The sequence below is a fragment of the Hevea brasiliensis genome, chromosome 5 (assembly GCF_030052815.1).
Source record: "Hevea brasiliensis isolate MT/VB/25A 57/8 chromosome 5, ASM3005281v1, whole genome shotgun sequence".
Taxonomy (NCBI): Eukaryota; Viridiplantae; Streptophyta; class Magnoliopsida; order Malpighiales; family Euphorbiaceae; genus Hevea; species Hevea brasiliensis.
In genome coordinates this window covers 113,590,772-113,614,698 of record NC_079497.1, presented here as the reverse complement: position 1 = coordinate 113,614,698, position 23,927 = coordinate 113,590,772, and the positions used below count along the sequence as shown (strand labels likewise).

The 23,927-nt window shown below is 35.5% G+C and overlaps 4 protein-coding genes across 8 annotated transcripts; 2 read left to right on the top strand and 2 right to left on the bottom strand.

The window, feature by feature from the left end:
• The first annotated feature begins 531 nt into the window (after positions 1 to 531).
• Positions 532 to 8,557, top strand: LOC110663153 (protein PTST homolog 3, chloroplastic). 4 transcript variants are annotated; one of them, XM_058147478.1, is made up of 13 exons: positions 532 to 856; positions 965 to 1,084; positions 1,242 to 1,396; positions 1,474 to 2,169; positions 2,710 to 2,917; positions 3,446 to 3,509; positions 4,104 to 4,160; positions 4,256 to 4,309; positions 5,021 to 5,140; positions 5,623 to 5,747; positions 6,647 to 6,698; positions 7,584 to 7,738; positions 8,073 to 8,557. In XM_058147478.1, the coding sequence occupies exons 1-12, from the start codon at positions 705 to 707 to the stop codon at positions 7,680 to 7,682; spliced, it is 1,902 nt and encodes a 633-aa protein (XP_058003461.1). In that variant the 5' UTR covers positions 532 to 704; the 3' UTR covers positions 7,683 to 7,738; positions 8,073 to 8,557. The 4 variants fall into 4 exon arrangements, with proteins under 4 accessions (XP_058003461.1, XP_058003462.1, XP_058003460.1 ...); XM_058147479.1 differs by having other exon boundaries at positions 533 to 856; positions 1,477 to 2,169; positions 8,068 to 8,557; XM_058147477.1 differs by having other exon boundaries at positions 533 to 856; positions 8,068 to 8,557.
• A 1,015-nt stretch (positions 8,558 to 9,572) lies between these two features.
• LOC110663150 (S-adenosylmethionine synthase 3) lies at positions 9,573 to 11,649 on the top strand. The gene is made up of 2 exons (XM_021822397.2): positions 9,573 to 9,734; positions 10,162 to 11,649. Exon 2 carries the CDS (start codon positions 10,169 to 10,171, stop codon positions 11,339 to 11,341), a length of 1,173 nt encoding a protein of 390 aa, XP_021678089.1. The 5' UTR covers positions 9,573 to 9,734; positions 10,162 to 10,168; the 3' UTR covers positions 11,342 to 11,649.
• Positions 11,650 to 11,728: 79 nt separating this feature from the next.
• LOC110663151 (thioredoxin-like 3-3) lies at positions 11,729 to 13,049 on the bottom strand. Of its 2 annotated transcripts, XM_058147481.1 has the most exons (5): positions 12,792 to 12,912; positions 12,661 to 12,686; positions 12,379 to 12,493; positions 12,233 to 12,244; positions 11,729 to 12,087 (listed from the first exon to the last, which is right to left on the bottom strand). In XM_058147481.1, exons 2-5 carry the CDS (start codon positions 12,671 to 12,673, stop codon positions 11,868 to 11,870), a joined length of 360 nt encoding a protein of 119 aa, XP_058003464.1. In that variant the 5' UTR covers positions 12,674 to 12,686; positions 12,792 to 12,912; the 3' UTR covers positions 11,729 to 11,867. The 2 variants fall into 2 exon arrangements, with proteins under 2 accessions (XP_058003464.1, XP_021678090.2); XM_021822398.2 differs by lacking the exons at positions 12,233 to 12,244; positions 12,379 to 12,493 and having other exon boundaries at positions 12,792 to 13,049.
• Positions 13,050 to 19,857: 6,808 nt separating this feature from the next.
• Positions 19,858 to 23,651, bottom strand: LOC110663149 (ACT domain-containing protein ACR10). The gene is made up of 6 exons (XM_021822396.2): positions 23,138 to 23,651; positions 22,622 to 22,843; positions 22,030 to 22,135; positions 21,198 to 21,531; positions 20,684 to 20,968; positions 19,858 to 20,461 (listed from the first exon to the last, which is right to left on the bottom strand). The coding sequence occupies exons 1-6, from the start codon at positions 23,289 to 23,291 to the stop codon at positions 20,324 to 20,326; spliced, it is 1,239 nt and encodes a 412-aa protein (XP_021678088.2). The 5' UTR covers positions 23,292 to 23,651; the 3' UTR covers positions 19,858 to 20,323.
• Positions 23,652 to 23,927: the final 276 nt, after the last annotated feature.

The window sequence follows — 23,927 nt, the reverse complement described above, 5'->3', positions numbered from 1 at the left end:
ACATTACAATTTTGATAAAAGCCAAAAATTTAAAAATTTAAAAATAATCTTCACAGGTGTATATTCACTCTTTTGATATTTACATGTGTATAAATAAAAATTTTTTGAATATTTTAGACTCTATTTTTTAATTAAAATAAAAATTAAAATATTTTAAAAAAATAACTTTCTCTTAAAAAATTAATTTTTAAATTTTAATAATTTTATTAAAATATAAAAATATTTATATGTATATAATATAATTATATATTAAAAAAATATTTGTATCTATTATTTAATTGTGATATTAATTATTAATATATTTTTATCTCATATATATATATATATATAAATATTTAATGTTTTTATTTGGTTTTAATTTTTAGATATTAATTTTTTAAGTAAAAATATTATATATTTTTTTTGAATAATTGAGATTCAACTCAGTGATTTAAAAAATCAGGTGATTTGTGTTAAAAAAAAAAAAAGCGATTTGAAAATAGGGTATGGATTTGGACGGTGGAATCCTAGCTAGCTTTCACAATCAAAACTCCAAAGAAGGGATAATGTTTTTAATTTCCACAAAGCTTTCATTAACTTTTTAATCCGCCAATAATCGCATTCTAATCCTCACATAATCTTTCGAGAAAACTGGGCTCTTCTCTCTACACTATACAAAATCAAGCTCTCAATTTCTCAATGAATACTTGTCCAAGCCTCTTCCCATGCCGACGCTTTCTCAATCTCCTTGCTTCCTTTCTTTCTCTTCTCATAAGTTCTTCTTGATTCAAGGAGGATGCAAGATAAGCTGGAATACCCGTTACCACCCGCCTCAAAAAAATTTCAGATTTTGTGTCTGTTCGGCAAAGAAATCCAGGTTTGTATTTTGGGTTACTGATTTTTCAATTATCTGATTGGTGGGTTTCTTTCATTTGTTAGTTTAATTATTTGTTTATATACTTTTGTACTGGGTTGGCGGGTTTAGGGGCGGGAGAAAGGTAAAGAGCAATATAGAGCTTTGCAATGATATCCGAGAATTTATATCAGCTGTTGGACTTCCAGAGGGTCATGTTCCCTCAATGAAGGAGCTTTCTGATCATGGAAGGTGAGTCTCTGTGGCTTAATTTCTGATTATTTGGTAGCTAACTCTGTTTTTATTATGATAATGGATACACGTGTATTTGCAGTTCTCTTCAAGCAATAGTTCTAAAAGTCTGTCTCTTTAATTTCTTCTTTTCTATATTTTTCCAAATGTTTCATAGAACTGATCTTGCGCACATTGTGAGGCGGAGAGGATATAAAGTTATTAGAGATTTGCTTTCAAACTCCATGGAAGAGGAAATTGATGGATCCAATATAGAGAAAACCTTACCCAAAGAACAGGACACAATCAGTGATCACACAGACATACTAACAGGTCAATATATATTTCTTTTATCTATGCTTAGATCGTTATTTTAAGTTCATTCCTGTTGATAGCCTCATGTAATTTAGAAGGCCAGGACGAAAAGGTCGAGGATATTATTGAAGATAGTTCGTTGCCAACTGAAGTCCCCATCATCTATTACCATTCAGACAGTGCAGGCAGTAACCCAGAATGCAACTCTAGTGATCACAGTTCCAAGCATACAGAATCATTGGTCAGAGTGTCATTGGATATAGAATGGCAAAATGATGAGGATAAAAGCATGGTCAAAGACATAAATTCTTCAACACCCTTATCTAATATTGAACAACAGCTTGGGGAGGTTCAAAATGTAGTTCAACAAAGATCCTCCGCAACACCCTTTGGTAATGTAGAACAGCAGGATCAAGAGGCCTTAAGCGTGGTTGAAGATAATTCCTTGTCAACTGAAGTTTTGATCATGGATAACTCGCATGGTAGTTTGAATGGGTATCTTGATCCCAACTCCGATATCAATACCTTTGTGCCTATGGAAAGTTCAGTTAATTCTTCCCTGGGAGAAAAGGGCTTAGACAATTCAAAAGGTCAGCAGGAGAAGGTCAACAGAATGGCTGAAGACATTGTGTTGCCAACTGGAGTTTTAAACTTGAAACGTCCAGCTGATAGCCCTGTTTCAAGTCTCAACTTTGGTGATCATAGTAGCATGCCTGGAGATCCTGCAGCCATGTCTTTGGAGGATAAGGTGGCAAAGTTTATTCAGAGCGGAGATTTGGATGTCATTGAAGGTAAGTTTATTGATAAATTATCTTGCTATGTTCACTTAAGTAGTTACTGTCGCCTTTGGTTTGAAGAGAGAATGCAATGTTTGTTTGGAAAGGAACTGCATGTTCATTGTCACTATAAGTTAATTATCCAATTATCCTGTGATCAGTAAGTTTGAAATTGTCTAGTTGCTCATGAGGCTTAAAGTCGTCTGGTCTTTTGGTATGTCTGATGTTTTTCCCGCAAGTTGTTCCGACTGATAATTTTTTTGTCTGATTTTTTCCCTCTTAGATTATATAGATATGCCTGTTAGTTGATTTTCCTAACCACAATGACATGTAGACTGGCATCTACATCTTTTTTTCAAAACACTTAGAAACTTTACAATGTTATGCGATCATATTTCTGCAAACATCTAACAACTTTTGAGTTCTGATTTTTTACTTTTGGCTGTTATAACACCAATATGCAACACCAATTGAAGTAGATTGATATTGTTGATTTTTAATTATTTGGTGCCTTTGGAAATTGAAGCTGAGTATATGGAGCTGCTTGATGATCAGATACTTTCTATGGCATATTGGATGAAAGCACCAAATATAGTGAGGGGGTTAATGAACCAGAGAATGAGACTGAAATTCCATCAAAGACACCTTCAGAAGAGAAATCTGAACATGCAGTTAGCAGAAGCAATGCTGCTTTAGCATTGAATGGGAATATACCAACATCCAAGCACAACTTGCCTCCTGTGAGGATTTACCACCCTGCTAGGTTGTTATTTTTTACTCTTTCTCATGTTCTCAGATCTGTAGTTTTGGTTTATTTCTTATGTTATGCCTTGATGCTGAGTTGCTTAAATTACTTTTGCATTGTTGAATTCCATTCGTGAAGTGTGATCCAGTGGTAGTGGCTTTTTGTTTCTACCATTTTCCAACTTATTTTTTGTATCAATATTTAAGGCATGCTTCTACTTCTTATGTTTGCCAATTGTAACACCAATGTTACACCTGAATTGTTACCCTTCAGCTTATTGAGAAGCTTTACAGACATTCATATTTTATTGTTCTTTTCTTTTTTCATATCAAAGGATTATAGCACAGTTTGAGCAACAAGAAGACTGAGAATACAATAAAATTTAGAAACTTGTGGTGCTTATTTTTAGTGGTCCAAGATAATTTTGTTAAAATATTCACATTTTTTTATTACTTATCTTTGTACATAATTTTTTTTTGTTTTCTTTTTTCCTTCTCGTTCCTTTGCCTTCTAAGCATATTTATTTTACTCTTTAAATATTTGTAGGAATGACAGTTTGTCAGATGAAGGCCCAGCCAGTTCTGATCTTGACAAGGATTATGATGTTGAGGTTGTTATAATATTATTATTGCTATTATTAGATTTCACGGATAAGGGTGAGCATTCGGTTCAAACCAAACCGAACCGAACCAAACCGAATTAAATCATGAAAACCGAATTACATATTTTAGAAACCGAATTGAACCAAAATAATGAAAAATCAAATCGAATCGAACCGCTCTATTTCGGTTCGGTTCAAACCTATCAGTTTTTATTTTTAATTATTTTTTAAATTTAGACTTGATTTTCAAGTTATTTGATTTGATTTTGACCTTGGTTTAAACCTAATAACCATTAATCAATGAAATTAAACAATTTATATATATAAAATTACATATAATTCATAAATTCTTCATAAAAATATATCAATTCAAAAATTAATAAACCTATTCGGTTCGGTTCAATTTAACTGATTTTCTCTTCAAAACCGAACTAAACCGAAATAACTGAAATTTTTTTTAATATAAAACCGAACCAAATCAAATTACCGAATTAAGGCGGTTCGGTTCGGTTTATTCAGTTTGAATCGAATAATGCTCACCCCTATTCACGGACTGCTTGTTTTGACTTTAGTTTTTTTGGCTTTCACATTTCTGTGATACAGACCAACAAGAGGGAGGATCAGATTGAGATTAATCATCTCAAACTCATGCTGGTAATGGTACATACATTTTCTTTGAACTTGTATGTCTTCTAGTTCTGTGATGATGGAACTTTGTTTTATTGGCTAATTTGTTAAATCTTTTGGTTGCTTAGCGTCAAAAAGAGTTGGAACTATCCCGTTTGAAGGAACAGATTGAGAAGGAAAAGGTAGATAAGCTAGCGCAGCCTGGCTGATGTCCTGCATTCAAGTTGTTTTTTTTTTGTTGTCCACTGCATATAAGTAGCTAGATTGCATAACTTGAGTTTGACTACATCACTCAAAGCATTAAATGTGAAGGTGAAGTTAAGCATTAGATAAATAATTCATGGCATATCCAATGGCTTTTCTATTGGATGAAGATGAAGCATTAGAATAGAAAGGTAACATTTCAATGGTTCTTTTTTTTTTGTTATTGTACTAACATTTGAACGGTTGAGCTTTTAGCTCATTGAACATTTTATTCATGTCCTTGACATTGTTCTGAGTGTAATGCTTTAATTTAGATGGAAGAAGTTGATGGTGGGCAATTATTGTCTACGATGTTGGATATGCATGAGAACTTAGCAGTGTTTCCCTTATTCAATTATTTTGTTGTTTTTTTTTGGTTTTGGATGACAAGCCTTAGATGCACAGCAGTTTTTAATAAACACCGAATGAAAAACTCCAATCATAAAAGCATTTCCTTACCTTTTTTTAACATGTTCCAGTTTTACATATTAAAATTTCTTACCATGATAGATGAAATTCAAAGTTTGGTGATATTTGCAGATATTGATAACTCCATTTTCATGTACTACATTTTAGCATTTTTACTCCTGCAAATGTAATGTTCTTTTCTTTAACACTTAAATTATTTTGCGTTTGATTGCTGCCCGCAGCTTGCTTTATCTGATTTACAAACTAAGGCTGAAAGAGAGATTAGCAAAGCTCAAAAACTTATCTCTGAAAAAGATGTTGAACTACTTGCTGCTGAAGAAAGCCTTTCTGGATTGGTGGAGGTATTGCTTATGAATCTTTGTTTGGTCTATATCAAATTAATCAAGTAATATCACCATTGAAGACTTGGAAGTGCATAGGATAATTTCTGAATATGGCAAGGCCTGACTCAAACTATGCTATTTTGATAGAGTTCTGCTGTCATGAGTAGCATAAAGTGAAATGTGTATATTTTAGGCAAGGAATTTACCATTTGAAATGAGCATTGTTTACTTAAGTGAATGATGTACCAATATGATGTGAACATAGAAGTTTAAAAACTTGGAGGATTGTTCTTTGTGTGTGCAATAAGTTCCGACAAAGTTGAAGAACTTTGGTCTCAAAATTCAAAGGCTTAGAGAAAAAGTCAGACCAATATTAGACGCAACAAAATTGACGAGGATGTACATCCTTATCACCCTTTATATCATTGATTTGGTTTCTCAACTTTCTTCTGGGATTACTACTAATTTATGGCTGCTGACTGGGTGTCACATTTTATCAGGTTAAAATCCAATACACTGGGGATGGTGAAATTGTGGAGGTGGCAGGTAGCTTCAGTGGTTGGCATCACCCGATTAAAATGGATCCTCAGCCATCTTCTAGCAATTCAGATACTACAGGATCAAGGTTTAAGTCTATCATTTGATAAATATTGCCTGCATATTCAAACATAATTTCCTTTTTTTTTCATCATTTTGAGGTAGCTAATTATCTCTGTTAAGGAATTTCAACTTTACTCCCATTCTTTGGAACACTGTTAATTGCATCAAATTATCAAATTCATTCTGTTTCTGTTTGATTTCCTGTGTTTTCTTTTGATGTAAAATATGGCTAGCTTCGAGATTATGGTCATTGCAAAACATTTGTGGCAATTTATCAAATTTTGGGAATGCTGATGTAGCAGATAAATGGACCAAAATATGAACAGAATGGCTTTTCCTTTTCTTGTTTTGGAGCAAAATGTTTCTGGAAAAGGTTTTTGTTATGGTCCTCATGTAACATCAGCTATGTGGAAACTGGATGCTAGAGGTGGGTCGATAGGTACAAAACCATTGTTGGAAAATTTTTGCCTAAAGTGGGTCTAGTAGACTGAGCCAATTGTTTTGAATCAAAATCACAAAAAATGTATTAGAATAAAACAAGTTATGAAATAAAATTTGAAATTTTGCAAAATCATTTGTTTGGTCGATATATGTAGGTATTTGACCTGGTTTAGGCAAGAAAAATGCCATGAGGTTGCTTTGTAAGTTTCTTTCAGGCATGCTGCAGAACAAAGTGATTCTGTTGTAGAATTCTGTTATACAATAGTCATTAATGCATCTTGTGCTGATGTTAGAGCAATTATATCATTTTGATTTCTGAATTTGCCAAGAAATGTGAACCTTTCCAAGTTCTTTTTTTGCTGTGTTGTCTTTTCTCACTCTATCATGCTATGAATCTCCACCTCTTTTTTTTTCTTCTCCGTTCCTATAATTTTTTCTAGAATTGGTGAGGAATAATAAACCCACTGGTCAAATGTTTTCCAGGAAATCCAGATTTTGGTCAACAATGCTGTGGCTTTATCCAGGTGTATATGAGGTGTGAACATCTGCAGCCGAATAGTTATGCTACTGCTCATTTGTTATAGTTTACATCTGAAAATAATTAGTATTTTAGATATGGGTATGCTAGCTACTGATCTGTTGGGAGTTCATGAAATCATTTAGCTTTTACATAATTGCATACACTGCTTGGTTGCTGGCTTAGTACTGCTGAATGGGCAGAGTTCAGAAAAGCAAGTGGCATCTCCATGAATCAGATGGAGCAAGTCCACTTTAGGTTCTAAGAGCTGTGGAGCCTATAATTCATACCATAATTACTTGGAGTTGATATTTCTTATAAAATTGATCCTATTGTCAAAACTGACACTCAGTGATGCATCCAAGTATGTGAAATTCTTTCTCTGATAATTATTAGGATTCTTAACCATGAAATCATCTATTATTGCTCCCAAGATATTTTATTTAATCCTTTCATGTAGTTTTTATGGCACTTTGTTTATGATGGGGAGAGAGATGTGTAGCACAATCAAGATCGACATTTCTGAGCATGATTTTTTTCTTTTATATTTGTTTCTATTTTAATATTTTCTAAAGGACAGCATTTATGTTCTGCAACTGGGAATACTACGGCAAAAATTTATTACAGCAGAAGATTATTGCAAATTCACAGGTTCATTTACTTGGTCCCAAGCATGCCATGTATCAAATGAGTATTGTAATATCCTGCGACGGTTGTTGACAAACATTAAAGTTTTTTTTGTTTGACAAGGAAACAAGAGTACCCAAATTATTTGTTCTGCTGTTGTCATATTCTGTCAATGAGATGCAATAGCATCATCTAAGCTATATCTACAATCTACTGTTCGACATGTTTCACCTTCTGTAACTATTATTCTCTAAATTTGATGTATTACTACTGCAGATAAAATTCATTGTCGATGGCCATTGGAAGATTGATCCTCAGATAGAGACAGTTACCAAGGGTGGAATTTGTAACAATATTCTCCAAGTTGTTGGATGAAAGGTTTTTGGGCCTTCATTCATGGAAGACATTCTAGTTCTCTGTCTAAACTTAAGGTAAATGAAGTATTTACTTCTCAGAGCCCCTTCAAAATCAATTTGAGAATGGTGAGCCTTTCATGCTCTAGGTTGAGGTAACAGATTGTAACTGAATCTTATTAGGATCTGTGCATCACTATTTCTGAAGGCTCAGAACCAATAAGATGATGCACGCCATCTATCTGTTCACTGATAAGATGTGTCTCAGTTATTCTTTGTATTTTCCAGTCATTTATAAAAGTTGTATCACTTGTGTACCAGCTATTAAAATTTCTATCGATTTAGGAATTTTTAGCTCCTATTGCGCAAGTATCATGTGCTTATTTCTCCTGGCTTCTTTTTTGCAGTGCAGAACACTGATAAATTGGATATTGTACAGACGACAGAAAAATTTAAGCAAGCAAGATTTTGTGGATTCTGGATTAATGCTGCAACTGTGTACCTTTCAAATAAGAGTCTTTGCGTTCTGTGCAGCGTATAAAATTTTGTATTCATCAGGGTAGCCGTGCATCCATTGACAAAAACTTGGCTAGCCGCAGGTAGAAGCCCAAGGCTTGCTATGGAGAGAGTAATGTCAATGTACCATGCTACGTACTATGCTGGTGTTACTAGTGCTAAAACGTTTGAATTAGGTATAGTTACTGGATACTAGGTGAGTTTCTGAGAAGCAGTGAAATTTAATCAGAAGAGTTGGTCATGTGCATCTGAAATTGATTATGTAAATTTTGAATTAGTAAGAATCGTTTTGGCAGAGATTTGGAATCTTTATTGATCTTTACATTCATAAATCTTCTGCTACATGTTTATTCAATAGAGCATCAAGCTTTTGTATGCAAAGTTGATGGAAGAATCCTGCATAGCTCTTATCCTGTAATATTTGTTAATCTCTGCAACTGCAACTGAAGTCTTTAACTTATCGAGACAGTTTTCAATATCATTGAATTTTGGGTAAATAAGGCTTAATTTCATGAAAAAAAAAAAAACTTGATTTAACTTAGAAGTTTCCAGTAAGTGTAACTCCTGTTCTGTAGGAGTAGGGTGGACACTGGTCCGGTTGGTTTGGTTCCGTAGTAGAGCGTGTTGAGACCAAGTGGAAACGTTCAAATTAATGCAGAGAGGCGTGTCCAAAGACTGGCCTTTCTTACCCGTTGCCTACTTCTTCTATTCTCTTTATCTCCGCAATTTTCTCTCTTATGCTCGATGCTTACAGCACAGTAACTCACTATCCAGTCGCTGTTCTCTGTTAGACAAGAAATGGCTATGGTTAACGCTTCATTAACTACATTTCTAATAAAAAACTCTTCTCCTCTTCGTGTTCCTTCCTCTTCATTTCCAATTAACTCTACGCCCTTCTTTACAATCCCACTCCCTGAGTCTTTCCCTAGTGCATTTTCTGCTCCTAGGAGGAGGAGCTCTTGCCTCTTTCCATCTCTTGCAATCGAGAATGAGGTTATATTTATGCAGTCCTCGTGCTGTTACGCATAAAATATTACTATTTTATTGTAAATGTTAACATTAAATATTCTATAGCCTCAAAAGGAAAAAAAATATAATTAAAAGGAGGATGACTGCTAGTGCTTCGCCATGTGGTTCCTGTGCCAAAGATGGTAAGATCCGATCAAGGTAGTGGAGCTGCTACTGGATCCACCTAAGAAGTTGGTGTGATGGGCCCACCTACCGACCCACCCACCAACCACAGAAAGATAGGCTGTTGAAGAGACTTGTATCAGCCACAAACAATACCAAACTACTCATCTTACCTTAACCGTTCATGCATATCATAAAGCACGGGGTCCCACACATTGAAGGGTTGAGCAAAACTTCCCAAGATTAGAATCCCGGGAGCTTATAAATATCGAAGCGAAATGGGCGGGGAAGCAAACAAGGGAGAGAGAGAGAGAGCGAGTCATAGGACACCACCGCGTCTCTCTTCAACTATATATCACTCTCACTTGTCTATCCTTTCTCCTTCTCTTCCATTTCCTCTGTTAAAGCTCTCTCTTTTTACTCATAGGTATGCATTTCTCATCTTTGTTTACATTGCAGATGTGTTAGAATTCTAGTTATAATCTTAATATAAATTCTCTGTTTAGATTTTGTTTAAGACTAATCATGATCTTTCATGAACTGGGGTTAGTTTAATTGGTACTTTTATGAGATTATTGGATTGTTTTGGAGAGCAAATCAATTAGAATTGCATGTTTCTTGGTCCGATTTAAAGATTTTCATTTATATTCGATCTTAGATTTCTTGTATGTCAAATAAGAAAACGAAATCTTATTCTAAAATTTATATTTCATTACTATTTTCAAAACGAATCAAATCTGGTTTTACAGAATTTCCAATCGGAATTATGATTTCTATGTTCTTGTATTTTTTGTTATGTTTTACTTAATAGGCTGATAAGTTTTAATTGTTTCTTGGTAATTGATGCGGTACAGTTGAGATATGGAGACCTTCCTTTTCACTTCTGAGTCTGTCAACGAGGGACACCCTGATAAGCTATGTGACCAAGTCTCAGATGCCATTCTTGATGCCTGCCTAGAACAAGACCCAGAGAGCAAGGTTGCCTGTGAGACGTGTACAAAGACTAATATGGTCATGGTCTTCGGTGAGATCACGACCAAGGCTAAAGTAAACTACGAGAAAATCGTTAGAGATACTTGCAGAGGCATTGGGTTTACATCAGCTGACGTTGGTCTTGATGCTGATAACTGCAAGGTCCTTGTCAACATTGAGCAACAAAGCCCTGATATTGCCCAAGGAGTTCATGGCCATCTCACCAAGAAACCAGAGGAAATTGGAGCTGGTGATCAAGGCCACATGTTCGGTTATGCCACTGATGAAACACCTGAGCTTATGCCACTAACACATGTGCTGGCCACCAAGCTTGGTGCCAAGCTCACTGAGGTTAGAAAGAACAAGACATGTCCGTGGTTGAGGCCTGATGGTAAGACCCAAGTTACTGTGGAGTATAAAAATGAAAGTGGAGCCATGATTCCTGTTAGGGTTCACACTGTTCTGATTTCAACACAACACGATGAGACTGTCACCAATGAGCAGATTGCAGCAGACTTGAAAGAGCATGTGATTAAGCCCGTAATCCCAGCTCAATATCTTGATGACAAGACTATCTTCCACCTTAACCCTTCAGGTCGGTTTGTCATTGGAGGGCCCCATGGAGATGCAGGACTTACTGGTCGAAAGATTATTATCGACACATATGGTGGATGGGGAGCTCATGGTGGAGGTGCCTTCTCAGGGAAGGATCCCACTAAAGTGGACAGAAGTGGTGCATATATTGTTAGACAGGCAGCAAAGAGTGTCGTGGCCTCAGGGCTTGCCAGGCGCTGTATTGTGCAGGTTTCTTATGCTATTGGTGTGCCAGAACCATTGTCAGTCTTTGTGGACACTTACAAGACTGGGAAGATTCCAGACAAAGATATTTTGGCATTGATTAAGGAGAATTTTGACTTCAGGCCTGGAATGATTGCCATCAATCTTGACCTGAAGAAAGGAGGCAACTTCAGGTACCAGAAAACTGCTGCTTATGGTCATTTTGGCCGTGATGACCCAGATTTCACTTGGGAGACTGTCAAGCTCCTCAAACCCAAGGCCTGAGAGTTCTGGGTTAAGCTTTATATATCTTGGTGGTGGTTGTTATCGCAGCCAACATTCAGCTGGGTGGGGAAGAATAAAGAAGCTTCAGCGCATGCATCTGATATTGCAATGAAAATTTCAATGCCCAAAGTGAGGTGTCGTTCTGGATGTGTGCTTCAAGTCGAGCTAGTTGTTCAGTTAGGAACCACATTGTTCACTGTCTTTTCTCTATATTTCTTTTACAATTTTTTGGTTCAACCTTGAAAAAGTTAACCACTCTGGTTGGTTTTAGTCAATGAGAATTCTATCATGCCATTTGTTTGATCGGATCAATTTTGCAACTACAATTTATTTCTCTGCACAAAGATTAATACCTTCAATACATACTACTATCAAGAAGCAGGAATATCTGACAATCAGATAATCATAACTGGAATGCACAAAGCAGTGCTGTATTTCACACAATTTGACAATTGCAGAGTACATTCTCCCACCAGATAGTCCCTGCATCTACATGTTAATAAATAAGAAACCCTAGGACAAGATTTCAGGAGTGCAGCCACAATCGATCATGCAGTCGCTCTTCTCCAGCACCAAACATTTCATCAACCCTTTCCCCATCACGATAAAAATGAAATGTAGGGGTGTAACGAATATGCTGTGTTGTTTCTGGGCATTCATCAATATCTGCATATATGAAGGACTGCTTGGGGAAGTTGTTACTTAGCTGGCAAAATGCAGGGAGGATTTGGCTGCACACCCCACACCTGAAAATGACAGGAACAAGAAGACGATCAATTACAAAGATTAACCCGGAAGATACTGTTGATAAAATGAACCGACGTAACTTCACCCCAAAATGCACCTTAAGCAGAGGATTGACAAGTCATAGGAATCACTTTGCCCACTTACCTGCCTAGTGTTCTTAAAGCAATGTAGAGAAAAAAATTCAAGTCAATATTGCAGTGATTCGTCATAAAGAACTCTTGAAACAGAGTTCGAGTAGCCTAGCTTTATTAGCTGGAAAGCAACTCGATATAGTCTAGAATGCCATCTACCCTGTTAAGAGCTTAGGTGAGGGAGATAAGAGGCGGTGGGGGAGGTTATAGACGTTGAGAATTGCAATCCTTAAATCCCTTCTCGTGTTGAACCAAATCGGTAGTCCCCTCCAAGCTGAGATTTCACATGGAAACATTCTAAGGATGCATAGTAACATTCCTAATTATCAAACAAGCTATACATCGAACACTTTGTACGCATATATGAAACCCACGTTACAAGTCCAAAAAACAAGTGAAAATCATGTATGAGAACATGAGTTTGGAAAGGAAGAACTATACCATGAGGCACCATAGTTGATAACTGCCTGCAAGCATCAACAACAAAACTAGCTCAGGTAAAGAGGAAAAGGAAAGGACAAAACGAGCTCCTAAGGAAAGAAGAAGAAAAAAAGAAAGCAGCATATGGTTACAGGTGTCTTGGAAACTCTAATATCACGAAGAAATTCGAGGAGCTTTTGATCAGAGGAAGCACTCTTCAGGTTGCCATGGCGATTCACTGGGAGTTGCAGACCAGTCCCCTCTAACCCTTTCTTTGAGGTGTCCTCCATTTCTTGATACTCCAAGGTTATGAGTTGCGTCCAATTCCAAGAACATCTTTATCTGCCCCACCGAAGCCTTTCATCAGCTGATGATCTCTTCCACGTAGCCCATATGGGCCATCGCCAGAAGTGTATAATACAATGGAAAAGAGTCTATGGAATCTAAACCGGATAGATCGCATTGGCTGCCTGCAACTTAATTGATTATTTTATTTTAGTCATTAAATTTAATTTATTAAAATAAAAGCTTTAATTTTAATTTTATTTTAAAAAAGTGTCCATAATATTTAATAATAAAATTTTAAATTCATTTTTTTAATTGATAAAAAAACATTTAATTAAAATAAATTTATAAATTATTATTTATTATATAAAATTAAAATATTAATAAAATATTATTTTAAAATTTATTATTATTATTATTATTATTTTTTTTCAAGTTGTTACAAGTTAAATTTTAATTAATAATAAATAATATGTATATAATTAATAATTTTAAAATTTATTTTGAAAAGTAAGCCATTCCGCATTTATATAAATAAAAAAAGGGTTAATAATACAAAAGATTTCAAATCATTGATTAAATTTATAATTAAGGCCTTCGAAAAAAAATTATAATTGAGGTCAATTCTTAAAATATTATTGATTACGTATACAATTAGAGTAAACTCGGCAAAATTCTTAAAATGAGAGAGAAAGTGTGAAAATATCTAGATTTTTATTTTTTTATTTTATTTTTTATGTGTTAAATGATAATTAAGAATGCTTACACTTGGGGGAGTTTTTATTATAATTTACTTATTTTTTTAAACTTATTAAGAAATTATTGTTTATTAATAATTATGATTAAATGAATTGTTGAAAGTTTTTTATTACTATTTTATTTTTTATAAAATGAATTTTCCTTTATTAATAATTGCCATTAAATATATTAATAAAGTATAGCCTAATAAAAAAACACCTGGAAAAAATATTGTCGTTTAATTCAGAAGTTAGCATCCACTGTCCACTCTTTAATTTTTTTTTTTAGAAATTAAGAAATAATTAATTCAACCTTACTTTAGGCCAATTTTGTAATTGCGGTCTTTATTTGCAACTTGTTTTTATCATACACACAAGAAAGGCATTTTATGGTTATTTTTATTTTTTTTATATATTATTTTCATTGTATTTCATTTCATAATGTGAAGATTTTTTCTATTATATAAGAATTATGATACATTCTATAAGTATTTTATTTTTATTTTTATTTTATTCTTTCCACTATTACATTAAAATTTATTAATTCATTTAAAAATAAAATAAAATTTACTTTATAATTATCAAAGAAAAGTTATGAGAGGCCCTCGGGGCTCTGCCCGTTTCTTTTTTTTTTTGTCAATAGATAAAATTTCATTGATAAGAAGGAAAATGATTACAACACGCCCAAATAAAGTCAGCTTGAGCCATGGGATTACAATATAAAGAATGATCATGCAGAATTTTTGTAGCTATATGATAAGCTACATCATTGCCTAATCTATAGATATGGACAAAACTAACTCTTTGTAATCCATTAGCAAGATTACAGATGTCATCAATGATTACTTTTATCTTTGAAGGCAGGAAGAGGAGGGGGAGGAAGAGACTCGTGGAGACACTGAATAACTGTAAGGGATCCCTTTCTACCAGAATTTGTTAAAACTTTCTTTCCTTTGCTAAAAGTAAAGCATTTCTACAAGCTAATGCTTCTACTGTTAAAGGATCTGATATGAAATTAAATTTGGTACTCAACCAATCACAAGGTTCTCCATGATGATTTCTTGCTATGGCTACAGTTGCTTCTGCATCGAGACATTTTGAAGTAGCACCATCAAAACTTATCTTAATCATTTGCAGAGGTGGAGGTTGCCAAAATTGATGTAAGGGCTGGTTCGATGCAGGTTGCTAAAGAGATTGAGGCTGTGATAATGAGAATTTCTCTTGTTGGTGCATGGCAACTGATATGACCTCTGACGCATTGACAAACTGATTCTTGAAGATACCTGAGTTCCTACTCTTCTATATTTGCCATAAAAGAAAACAAAACAAAGGAATAAATTGTTTATGCTGATCATTCTCTTTTAGCGGCATTAGGAGAGAAGTCTAGCAATCCATCATTGATGAGCCTTGGATTAATGAAGAACAGATTCGAAAAGGAGAGTGGAACCAAATGTCAATGACCTTCAGACACTCTAAAAAAAGGTGCTTTGTTGTCTCAACCCCACCACAAAAGATGCAATTTGGAGGCAAATGATTAATTTTCTTATGAAGAAGTTCACTGGTGGGTAGACGTTCTTGAAGCATGGTCCATAGAAACAGCAATATTTTTTGTGGTAGGGATATCTTCCAAAAAGCTGAGGTACCTCGAGTAGAACTAGGTCCAACATTTGAGAGAGCCTAGTTCCTTTGAAGCTGAGGTCTGAGACAAGCTATATAGTAACCTGATTTTACTGAGTAAGATCCTCTCCTATCATAATGCCATACAAGCAGATCTTCCCCATGAAACAGGCTAAGGGGCATAAAAGTAATGTTTCACACTTCTTCTTTATGAAAATTTCTTCTTAAACACATCCATTTCCTAGCTCTTAGAAGAAGCATTAATGAGTTGAGAAACCCTTACAACAAATGGATCATGCGATGCTTTAACAGTTGGTGTGCGGGGAAAAGATTTAGAAATCCACTTATCTTCCTTACAAAAAAGAGCTTCCCCATTCCTAAGTTGCCAGCGAGTCCAGTATTGGAGTGTTTCCCCCCATATAATGCTCTGCCATTCCCAGGAGGGTTTCCTCCCTTGTTTTGCTTGAAAAAAGGAGGAAGAAGGAAAATACTTTCCCTTAAAAAATCGAGTAAACAAGGAAGATGGGTTAGTAACAATCCTCTATCCTTGCTTAGCTAGCAAAGCTTGGTTGAAACATTCAAACTTGCGAAAACCTAACCCTCCTTTAGATTTTGGAATGCACTTGTTTTTCCATGAAAGCTAATGAATCCGTTGCTCTTCGTGCTTTTGGCCCCACCAAAATTTAGCCAGGAGACTATTAATTTCTTTGCACAATAAGGTAGGGAGTTTGAAATAAGACATAATGTATACAGGTAAAGTCGAAGCCACTGCTTTGATTAAAACCTCTTTACCTCCCTTTGATAAAAGTTGCTCTTTCCACCCAGCCGTTTTAATTTGAATACATTCTGTGATACAAGCAAAGGTTTGTCTCTTAGAGTGAGAGATAGTTGTAGGTAAGCCTAGAAATTTATCTTGGCCATTTAAGTTAGAAATGCTCAAAACTCTAGCAATGCTCCTCCTTACGTCCACTGGGGTGTTGTGACTGAAAGCCAAAGCTGATTTGCTTTAGTTAATGGTTTGCTTGCTCACATAATGCTGGAGGATTTGTTTGATGGACTCAGCCTCTCGAGTAGTAGCTTTGGAATAGATGACAGTATCATCGGCAAAGAGCAAGTGAGAAATAGATGGGCCATATCGAGAAATGGATAGCCCTTGGATAGAAGACTGCTTAATCTTATAAGATAATCCCTCCGCACAAAGCAAAAATAAGTAGGGAGATAGAGGATCTCCTTGTCTTAACCCTCTAGGTGGGGTAAACATGTCAGATTTGTAACCATTAATACGGATGGAGTAAGAGACTGTGGACACACACTCCATGATCCAGTGAATCCATTAGTGTTGAAAACCCATGTTCTCCATAATATGATGGAGATAACCCCATTCTATGCACTCATAAGCCTTACTTATGTCAAGTTTAAGTGCCATACCATAGTTCTTTCCTTTTTTCCACAACTTCAAGTTATGCATTAATTCATGGTTAATCAAGATGTTATCTGAGATGAGCCTACCTTTAGTGAAGGCACTTTGTTCTTCCCCGATAATATGATTCATAATAGTTTAAAGCCAATGAGTGAGGATTTTAGCAATGATTTTGTACAGTACTGTGCAGAGACTAATGGGCACAGGTCCTTGATAGATTGAACCTGTTTAATATCCTCACCAATAATACTCCAGTATTTCTGAAAGAATCGAACAATCAAACCATCATCACTAGGGGCCTTTATAAGATGAATAGAGCCTAAGGCTCTTAAAATTTCTTCATGAGATACTGGCTGAATAAGCTCTTGATTCATCTCTTTCGAGATTCTCTTAGGGAAATCTGAAGTAAAATCATCAAAGTTGGACAGGTAGCTAGTGGTATAGATACTAGTGACATACTCCATAGTAATAGCTTGAATCTCTATATAAGAGTATTTCCATTGCCCCTGATTGTTTCTAATCCCATATATGAACTTCCTCTTCCTCCTTTGAATAACTTTGGCATGGAAGAAAGAGGTTTTTTTGTCCCCTAATTGAAGCCAATTCTGTCTAGACTTTTGGGCCCAATATTGCTCTTTGGCATTAATTTCAGAGATCAAATCAAATTCTATTCTTCGAATATGCTTAGCATCCCATAAAGAAGAATTCTTCGCTGTCTCAAGTTCAAATTGCAATTGAGTGATACAAGTTCTGGAGTTATAGTTATGTTCCCTACTCTAATTAAACAAAGCATGCCGATAATGTTTTAGTTCAGAGAAAATTCTCAACATAACTTCTCCATCAGTTTTTGATTCCCAAACTGCTACCTTCTCTATCAGTTTGTGATTCCCAAGTTGCTGATATGATGTTGGAGACTTCTAGAATTTTTGCCCAACAGTCATCAAAGATGAATTGTCTCTTAGCATGAATAAAATTGGGTTCCATGTCAATTGAGAGGGGTCTATGATCAGACCCTAAATCCTCTAGATGAAAAACTCTAGCACTTGGATAATTGAACAGGAGAGAGGCTATGGCTAAACTCTTATCTAACCTTTCTTTGATATGGTGGCTACCACTCTGTTTGTTGTTCCAGGTGAAAAGTGGCCCCTGGAAACCCATGTCAATCAAACCCCAAGCACTCAAAAAAGTATGGAAAGCCATAGATTGTCTAACAGTCCACCTTTCGCCCCCTTGTTTCTCCCTTGGATGTAGGATGGTATTAAAGTCTCCTGCTATAAGCAATTCAAATTTACAAATGGATTTGTAGCTGAGCAAGTGGTCAAATTGATTAACTCTGACTTCCTCATCTGCACTCAAGTAGCATAAAAGCAAGTCCCATAGGTTTGATTCGAAAACCTTGCATGGATATAAAAGTTGTCAGACTTGATGATTGCAACATTACAAAAGTCTTTCCAAGCAAAAATTAAGCCCCCTGCAATACCTCTAGGGTTAACCAGAAACATATTAGAGTACCCACAACTGATAACTTCTTCTTAACCACATTAGAATTATTTTTTGTTTCATACAGGAAACCCATTTTTGGAGAATGGGTTCTGCACAATCCCTTCAAGTTATGAATTGTTAGGGGGTTCCCCACACCTTGACAATTCCAAGACAAAAGTCTCATTTATCTCAATGGGGCCATTTTAGGCTGGCTACCTTCACCTTTTTGGCAAAATTCTCTTATGTGCAAATTTTTTTGCAAGGGTCGCTTGCAGCTTCATCCTTTCTATTTCTTTTCACCAGAAGCAGGAGTTGTTGAATAGTCTTTTCTCATATTTTTACTGGAGCCCTATTTCGCATTGAGTTTCAGTACTTGAAACTACTTTTCTGAATAAAAGTATCATTTAGATGTTGTTGAGAAAAATAGTTTGGAAAAAGTTATTTTGTTATTTTAGTATTCTTATGACTAAAACTGATCAAATTTAATTTTTAATTATTTTTTAACACTCTCTAACTAGTATATTTAAAAAAATGATTTTCTCAACAGTAATTTCAACAGTAATATCAAACAGGCTCTGAGTGTTTGGATGAGATCTTAGATTTGGTCCAAATAGTTGAGTTTACTAATGTTGGGCTTGGGAGTTGGGACGGTGTTTTGGGTTTGGGGAGTTTTCCGGCCCATAATTGAAAGAAGCTTCTTCGGCTCAATATAAAACATAAGACCAAGGGCTAAAGTACTTAAACCGTTCAAAGTGGCAGGCCTGATGTTATGTGTGGATATAAGCGAGTTTGCAGTTGACTCTTCTGCCTTTTCTTCCTCACAGGGTAGGGTTTCCCTGGAGCATTGTGTACCGTAGGGGCTCTGTCCATCATCAGCAAAGATGACGATGATATATTTTGACCTATGTATGCGATGGAGATAAAAATCAAGCAGGGAGGGAATATCTTCATACTGAAAGCGACAATTGGCGTAGTAATCTAAAAATGCAAGATATTTTAAACCATCAAACAAGATATGGACAACACCCAACAAAAATGCAAGATATTTAAACTATCAAAAATATACGGACTTTGACTAAGTGCAGAGATAAAGATCCTCTCAGGGAGAAAATTCAAACTTAATTATTAAAAAAGATATTATTAAAAATAACAGTCATTAAGGAAAAATAAGTACAAATCCCAAAGGAATTAATCTTGTTGTAAATGATATGGACATCATGGATATTTCGATTATAGACGTTTTTGATATATGTTCGATAACGAGGTCCAGACTAGGAAACAAGGTAGGGGACAAACTCGCATAATAGCACTAAAAAGACAACCATGGAAGAGGGTCTCCACAAAACAAAGCAGAAACGATCCTGGACCAACCTCCACAGGATGCATCTTACCCAACAGAAGCCTTCATGGTTGACACTGAAATGCCCTGAAAAATTATCATTTCCATGGTTTACCTTTGGGCAACTTTAAGACACAAGTATTCAGTAGAAGCACATCAGGGTATATATTGATACATCTCCTATAGATCATTATTATTTGGCTAGGGTAGAAAAGATGGTACTGTATATACACACGCGTTGAAAATGAAGGTACTTTGCCAGAAGAGCTCACCATATGTTCATCAATGATCAGCTGAATAAAACGGAAAATATATAAGAAACACAATACACAAGACTATGCAATGAAATTTTTACGTTATTTGCTTAATATGCAGATGTTTTGTACAGTTCCTCTATTGGCACAGCTGGTAGCTTTGAACTACAAAAGCCCTCGTCACTTTACATTGCATGCTCTACATACTGATCTTATTTACAAGAAAGAAGAAAGGAATTAACGGATTACATGATAGGATATCACCTGAGCCCTCACAGGCATCCATTACCAGAAAGATTTCATGTATGCTAAACATGTATTACAAGGCTCCATGTAACTCTACACTCTTTTTTACCTCCTGCTACCAACTTCTCATCATTGTGGTACAAGTCAGCCTCACAGGGGTCACAAGCATAGATGTGGAAGTGGAACAGCTCTGCCTTTCAAGGAGATATAATCCATAATTTACATCTCATACGCATTTTGAGAGGGAGAAGTAATCTGCAAAGGAGGCCATGGCAATATAAAAAGAATGATATCTAAAAGTATCTCAGTCCCAACCCATTAGCATATTCCAAACTGCTCCCTCAATTTTGCTTCTTGGGATGGGCAAACTTTCCCCTTCGTCAAGTAAGACTCTGTAGACTTCAAATTCACGATCTCCAATCATGTTCCTCCTAATCTCAGCCTGGAAAAACAAACAATATAAATCATAATTGTTGTTGGAAGGAAGAAGAATAATAATTGCACATATTCACATTATCTCAGCCAGTAATGCATTGTCAACCTCATAATTGCAGCAACATAATCTTGTTTTGATAAACTATAATGTCCTTTGATGCAAAGGAAAAGCAAAAATAGCGAGCAAGCCAAAAATTTATCTAAGCTTATTCAGTAAAAATATAAGTACCGAGAAAATGCAACTCTTAAGCATCTTAAGAGCAAGTGTGATATCGTGGAATACAAGAGGCCTGCCTTTGCCAGATAACTCAACAGGATTTGCCACTAGTAGCTCTGTGTCAGGACCACGGCTAACAACAGCTACTCTGAGAGGACGCAGTAATTCCATCTCCAGATGACAAGACAATGCTCTCTGTTTGTTAGGGTCAACTATCTTCTTCCCATCAGCTTGAACAATAAACAAGTCAATCTCACAGTTTCTTCTCTGTTTTATCGTGAATCGCCCATATGAAGTCTGATCACACAAGCCATAACATAGTTCAATATTGCATAAAGAAACATAGTTCAATATTGCTTCCCTTAGTTTTCTTTGCAGAAAGTAAGTTCTTAACTTCATTCAAAACATGAGAATAATGATAGAAGCAATCTCCTCCATAAAAAGAATGAGATATTTGACTTTCCAGACTAGAGAACATGACGTGGAAATGTTATTCAGCAAAATCCTATGCTATTAATGTATATACCTTTATATTGTAATCCTTGAGGGTTCTCAGTATGTCGTAAAGAAGACCTTTATGATCTTGGCATGCAATTTGAACAAGTGTATGAGCAGGACTCAGTGAATTGTCCATTGTAACAGAAACACTAGAGCAAGTCTGCAAATTTTGGAGTTCATCAGGAATTTCCAAGTGAAGCATGTCATCTGTGATTTTAGTTGGAAGAAGTGATGATTCCTGCGAACATGCAGTAATTTCAGGGCCAACCATTTCTATGTCACAGCTTATCATGGCATCTCCCATAACAGCTTTTAAGCGATTATATGTATCCTCCTTTCTCTTATTTGTATGCAGAAGCTCCCTGACAAAGGCAAGTCATTAAAGGAACATTACTTTTGGATGAAAAGATAATCCCAAGCACAAGTTTTCTAAATGCAAAAAGGGGCTACAAAATATCACTTGAAAGCCTTTACATCCATCTGTAAATTCACATTTCACAGGACCTAAAAAGTTGTCAGCAAATGTGGATTCCAAGAGAAGATGCAATTCCATCTATAAATTCAGGGATTCCCATTATTACAGGATGCAACTACTCCGATTGGACAATCTGAGTTAGAAATAGGCACCATATACTGCTTTATAAATAAAAGTAAAGGTTAAAACCAGAATCCTTTCAATGCACTATAAAATTGAACTTAATGTTGTTTGAATTTAGAATGTTAACAATCACTTCAAAGTAACATGTCAATGGCACTTAATGAGCATAAAAAGTGTACCACATATCATTAAAAGTTAAAACAGTAATAAAATCAGTGAAACAAATTGTAAAATGTCTGAGAAGACAAAATGAATGCAAAACCTGGCGTCTGTAAGGAAGAATAGGTCTATCACCCTCCCATCTGGTGTTGTGGATACCTTCACTTTTTTTATTGTGAGTTCAAGCTCACATAGCACCTCAGTCACATCTGCCAAAATAAACCCTCCAGAACTCAGTCACTCAAAGTTAATGAAATATTCAAGTGCTAAATTTGATTCTCCACTCAAACATCCACATCAAAAAGGGAAATGAGAGAATCAGTCAACTTTATGTCATTCCCTCCATATGATTATCAAATTCACAGAAACAAATGTAGAAAACGTGGAATCTCAAGAAAAACTGTGGCCATGAGTGACTGTGATAAGATTAGGCTCCAATTTTATCTCTCTTTTTCCCCCCATGATCTCTCAATTGTCATGCAGAGCCGAATTATGGATTAGAAGCAATAAAAAACATATACAACAACCCAGAACCCACCCCGAGATCACCCAGTAGGCCAGCAATACAAGTACACATATGAACAGAAACCCAAAAAAATCATGAAAGCGCATCCAGAAAGACGAATCAACAAACACGGAAGATTCAATAGACATAAATTGAAAACGAAGACAAAGATTCCAGGGAGAATTATTACTGTGTAAAAGCCCTCTTCGGTCATGACAGCATAACTTCAAGAGAAAGACATCAGGAGGCCTTGGAGGCTGCTGTAGTTCTGGACAATAATAAAAAATCCCAGAAGCTGAAGAGCAAGAAGGGCATACCCCTAATAATCTCTTCTTCAAAAGGCCCCATCTAGTTGATGAATTTCCAGCAACCCAAAACACTATGTAACACCATTTGCCATCCGTAGATAAATCTTCACAATATCAAAAATCCAAAAAAAAAAAAAATCAAAGCGAGACATCAATCCCACAGCTTTATACATAAATGATATTTAAGAAACATAAGTACATATACCCATCCTTTGTTTCAACAAACCCACCAATTCCTCACAAATTTGGGAAGTGAAAGTGTGAAAAAAGGCAGAAAGCCTAACAAAAATTAGGAACAACAAAGTTGATAAATCTCTCAATTTCTTTAATTTCCTGTACTGTTCGAGAGACCAAAACAGAGCAGCTAGAAGAAAAATCCATCCCCATGTTAAACTTACCTCCTTTAACGATATTAAGGCCAAAGAAGAGTATGATGCGACACAAATCACAACCAAGGCCAGTCTTATCAGGGCAATTGACGGTGATGACGCTGAGGTCTCTTTCTTTCTCGGATTGCCTGATGATCACCACGTCGTCGGGTAAAATGCCCATAATTCTTTTCCTCGTCTTAAACTTGTTTTACAGAGAAAAGTGGTTCAATTATTCTTATTTGCTCAGGCAGTTGATTAAGCTGCTCAGCGGTTGTTCGTGTAGAAAGGAGCTAAGACAGAGAAAAAGCAGACGCAGAGAAGGCAGAGAGTAGTGGCTGTTTCTTTGCCTCTGATTCACTTGTTGCTGCTGCTGTTTCTTTGTCTATTTCCAGATTTTCATTTTCTTCCTGCTGTTTGCTGACTGTGAGTCTACGGGGTAGCGAGGAGCTGAGGATGGATGGATCAAAATTAATTGAAATCTCAGATATGAGATAATGATTGGGAAGCTCAAGAAATTGTTGGTATGATTAACGATTAGCCTCTTCTTTTGGCTTTCTTTTTATGTTATTATTATTATTATTATTATTATTATAATTCCGAAATTCCAAATTATTTTGCCATTTTCAAATTTCTTGATGACAAATTGACTTTTTCCGGCCGCGCATGCTATACCTTTTTAACATAAAATTATATTAAAATTTTTTTAAAAACTATTTTATTTCAATATTATAACGATAATTAATAATTTAATCTTCATATTAGTATTTTTTTTTATCTATTTTTTTACCAATTTTGATTGTTAATGATAAACTCTTTT

Excerpts from the sequence above, each read along its gene's own strand:
- LOC110663153 (XM_058147478.1), top strand. The coding sequence starts at position 705 with ATGCCGACGCTTTCTCAATCTCCTTGCTTCCTTTCTTTCTCTTCTCAT. Across the intron at positions 857-964 it reads TGTTCGGCAAAGAAATCCAG|GGGCGGGAGAAAGGTAAAGA; the intron begins GTTTGTATTTTG and ends TGGCGGGTTTAG. Across the intron at positions 2,918-3,445 it reads AGGATTTACCACCCTGCTAG|GAATGACAGTTTGTCAGATG; the intron begins GTTGTTATTTTT and ends AAATATTTGTAG.
- LOC110663150 (XM_021822397.2), top strand. The coding sequence starts at position 10,169 with ATGGAGACCTTCCTTTTCACTTCTGAGTCTGTCAACGAGGGACACCCT.
- LOC110663151 (XM_021822398.2), bottom strand. The coding sequence starts at position 12,929 with ATGGAGGACACCTCAAAGAAAGGGTTAGAGGGGACTGGTCTGCAACTC. Across the intron at positions 12,687-12,791 it reads TTAGAGTTTCCAAGACACCT|GCAGTTATCAACTATGGTGC; the intron begins GTAACCATATGC and ends TGATGCTTGCAG. Across the intron at positions 12,088-12,660 it reads ATCAACTATGGTGCCTCATG|GTGTGGGGTGTGCAGCCAAA; the intron begins GTATAGTTCTTC and ends TGTCATTTTCAG.
- LOC110663149 (XM_021822396.2), bottom strand. The coding sequence starts at position 23,291 with ATGGGCATTTTACCCGACGACGTGGTGATCATCAGGCAATCCGAGAAA. Across the intron at positions 22,136-22,621 it reads CCGAAGAGGGCTTTTACACA|ATGTGACTGAGGTGCTATGT; the intron begins GTAATAATTCTC and ends TTATTTTGGCAG. Across the intron at positions 21,532-22,029 it reads TTCTTCCTTACAGACGCCAG|GGAGCTTCTGCATACAAATA; the intron begins GTTTTGCATTCA and ends TGCCTTTGTCAG.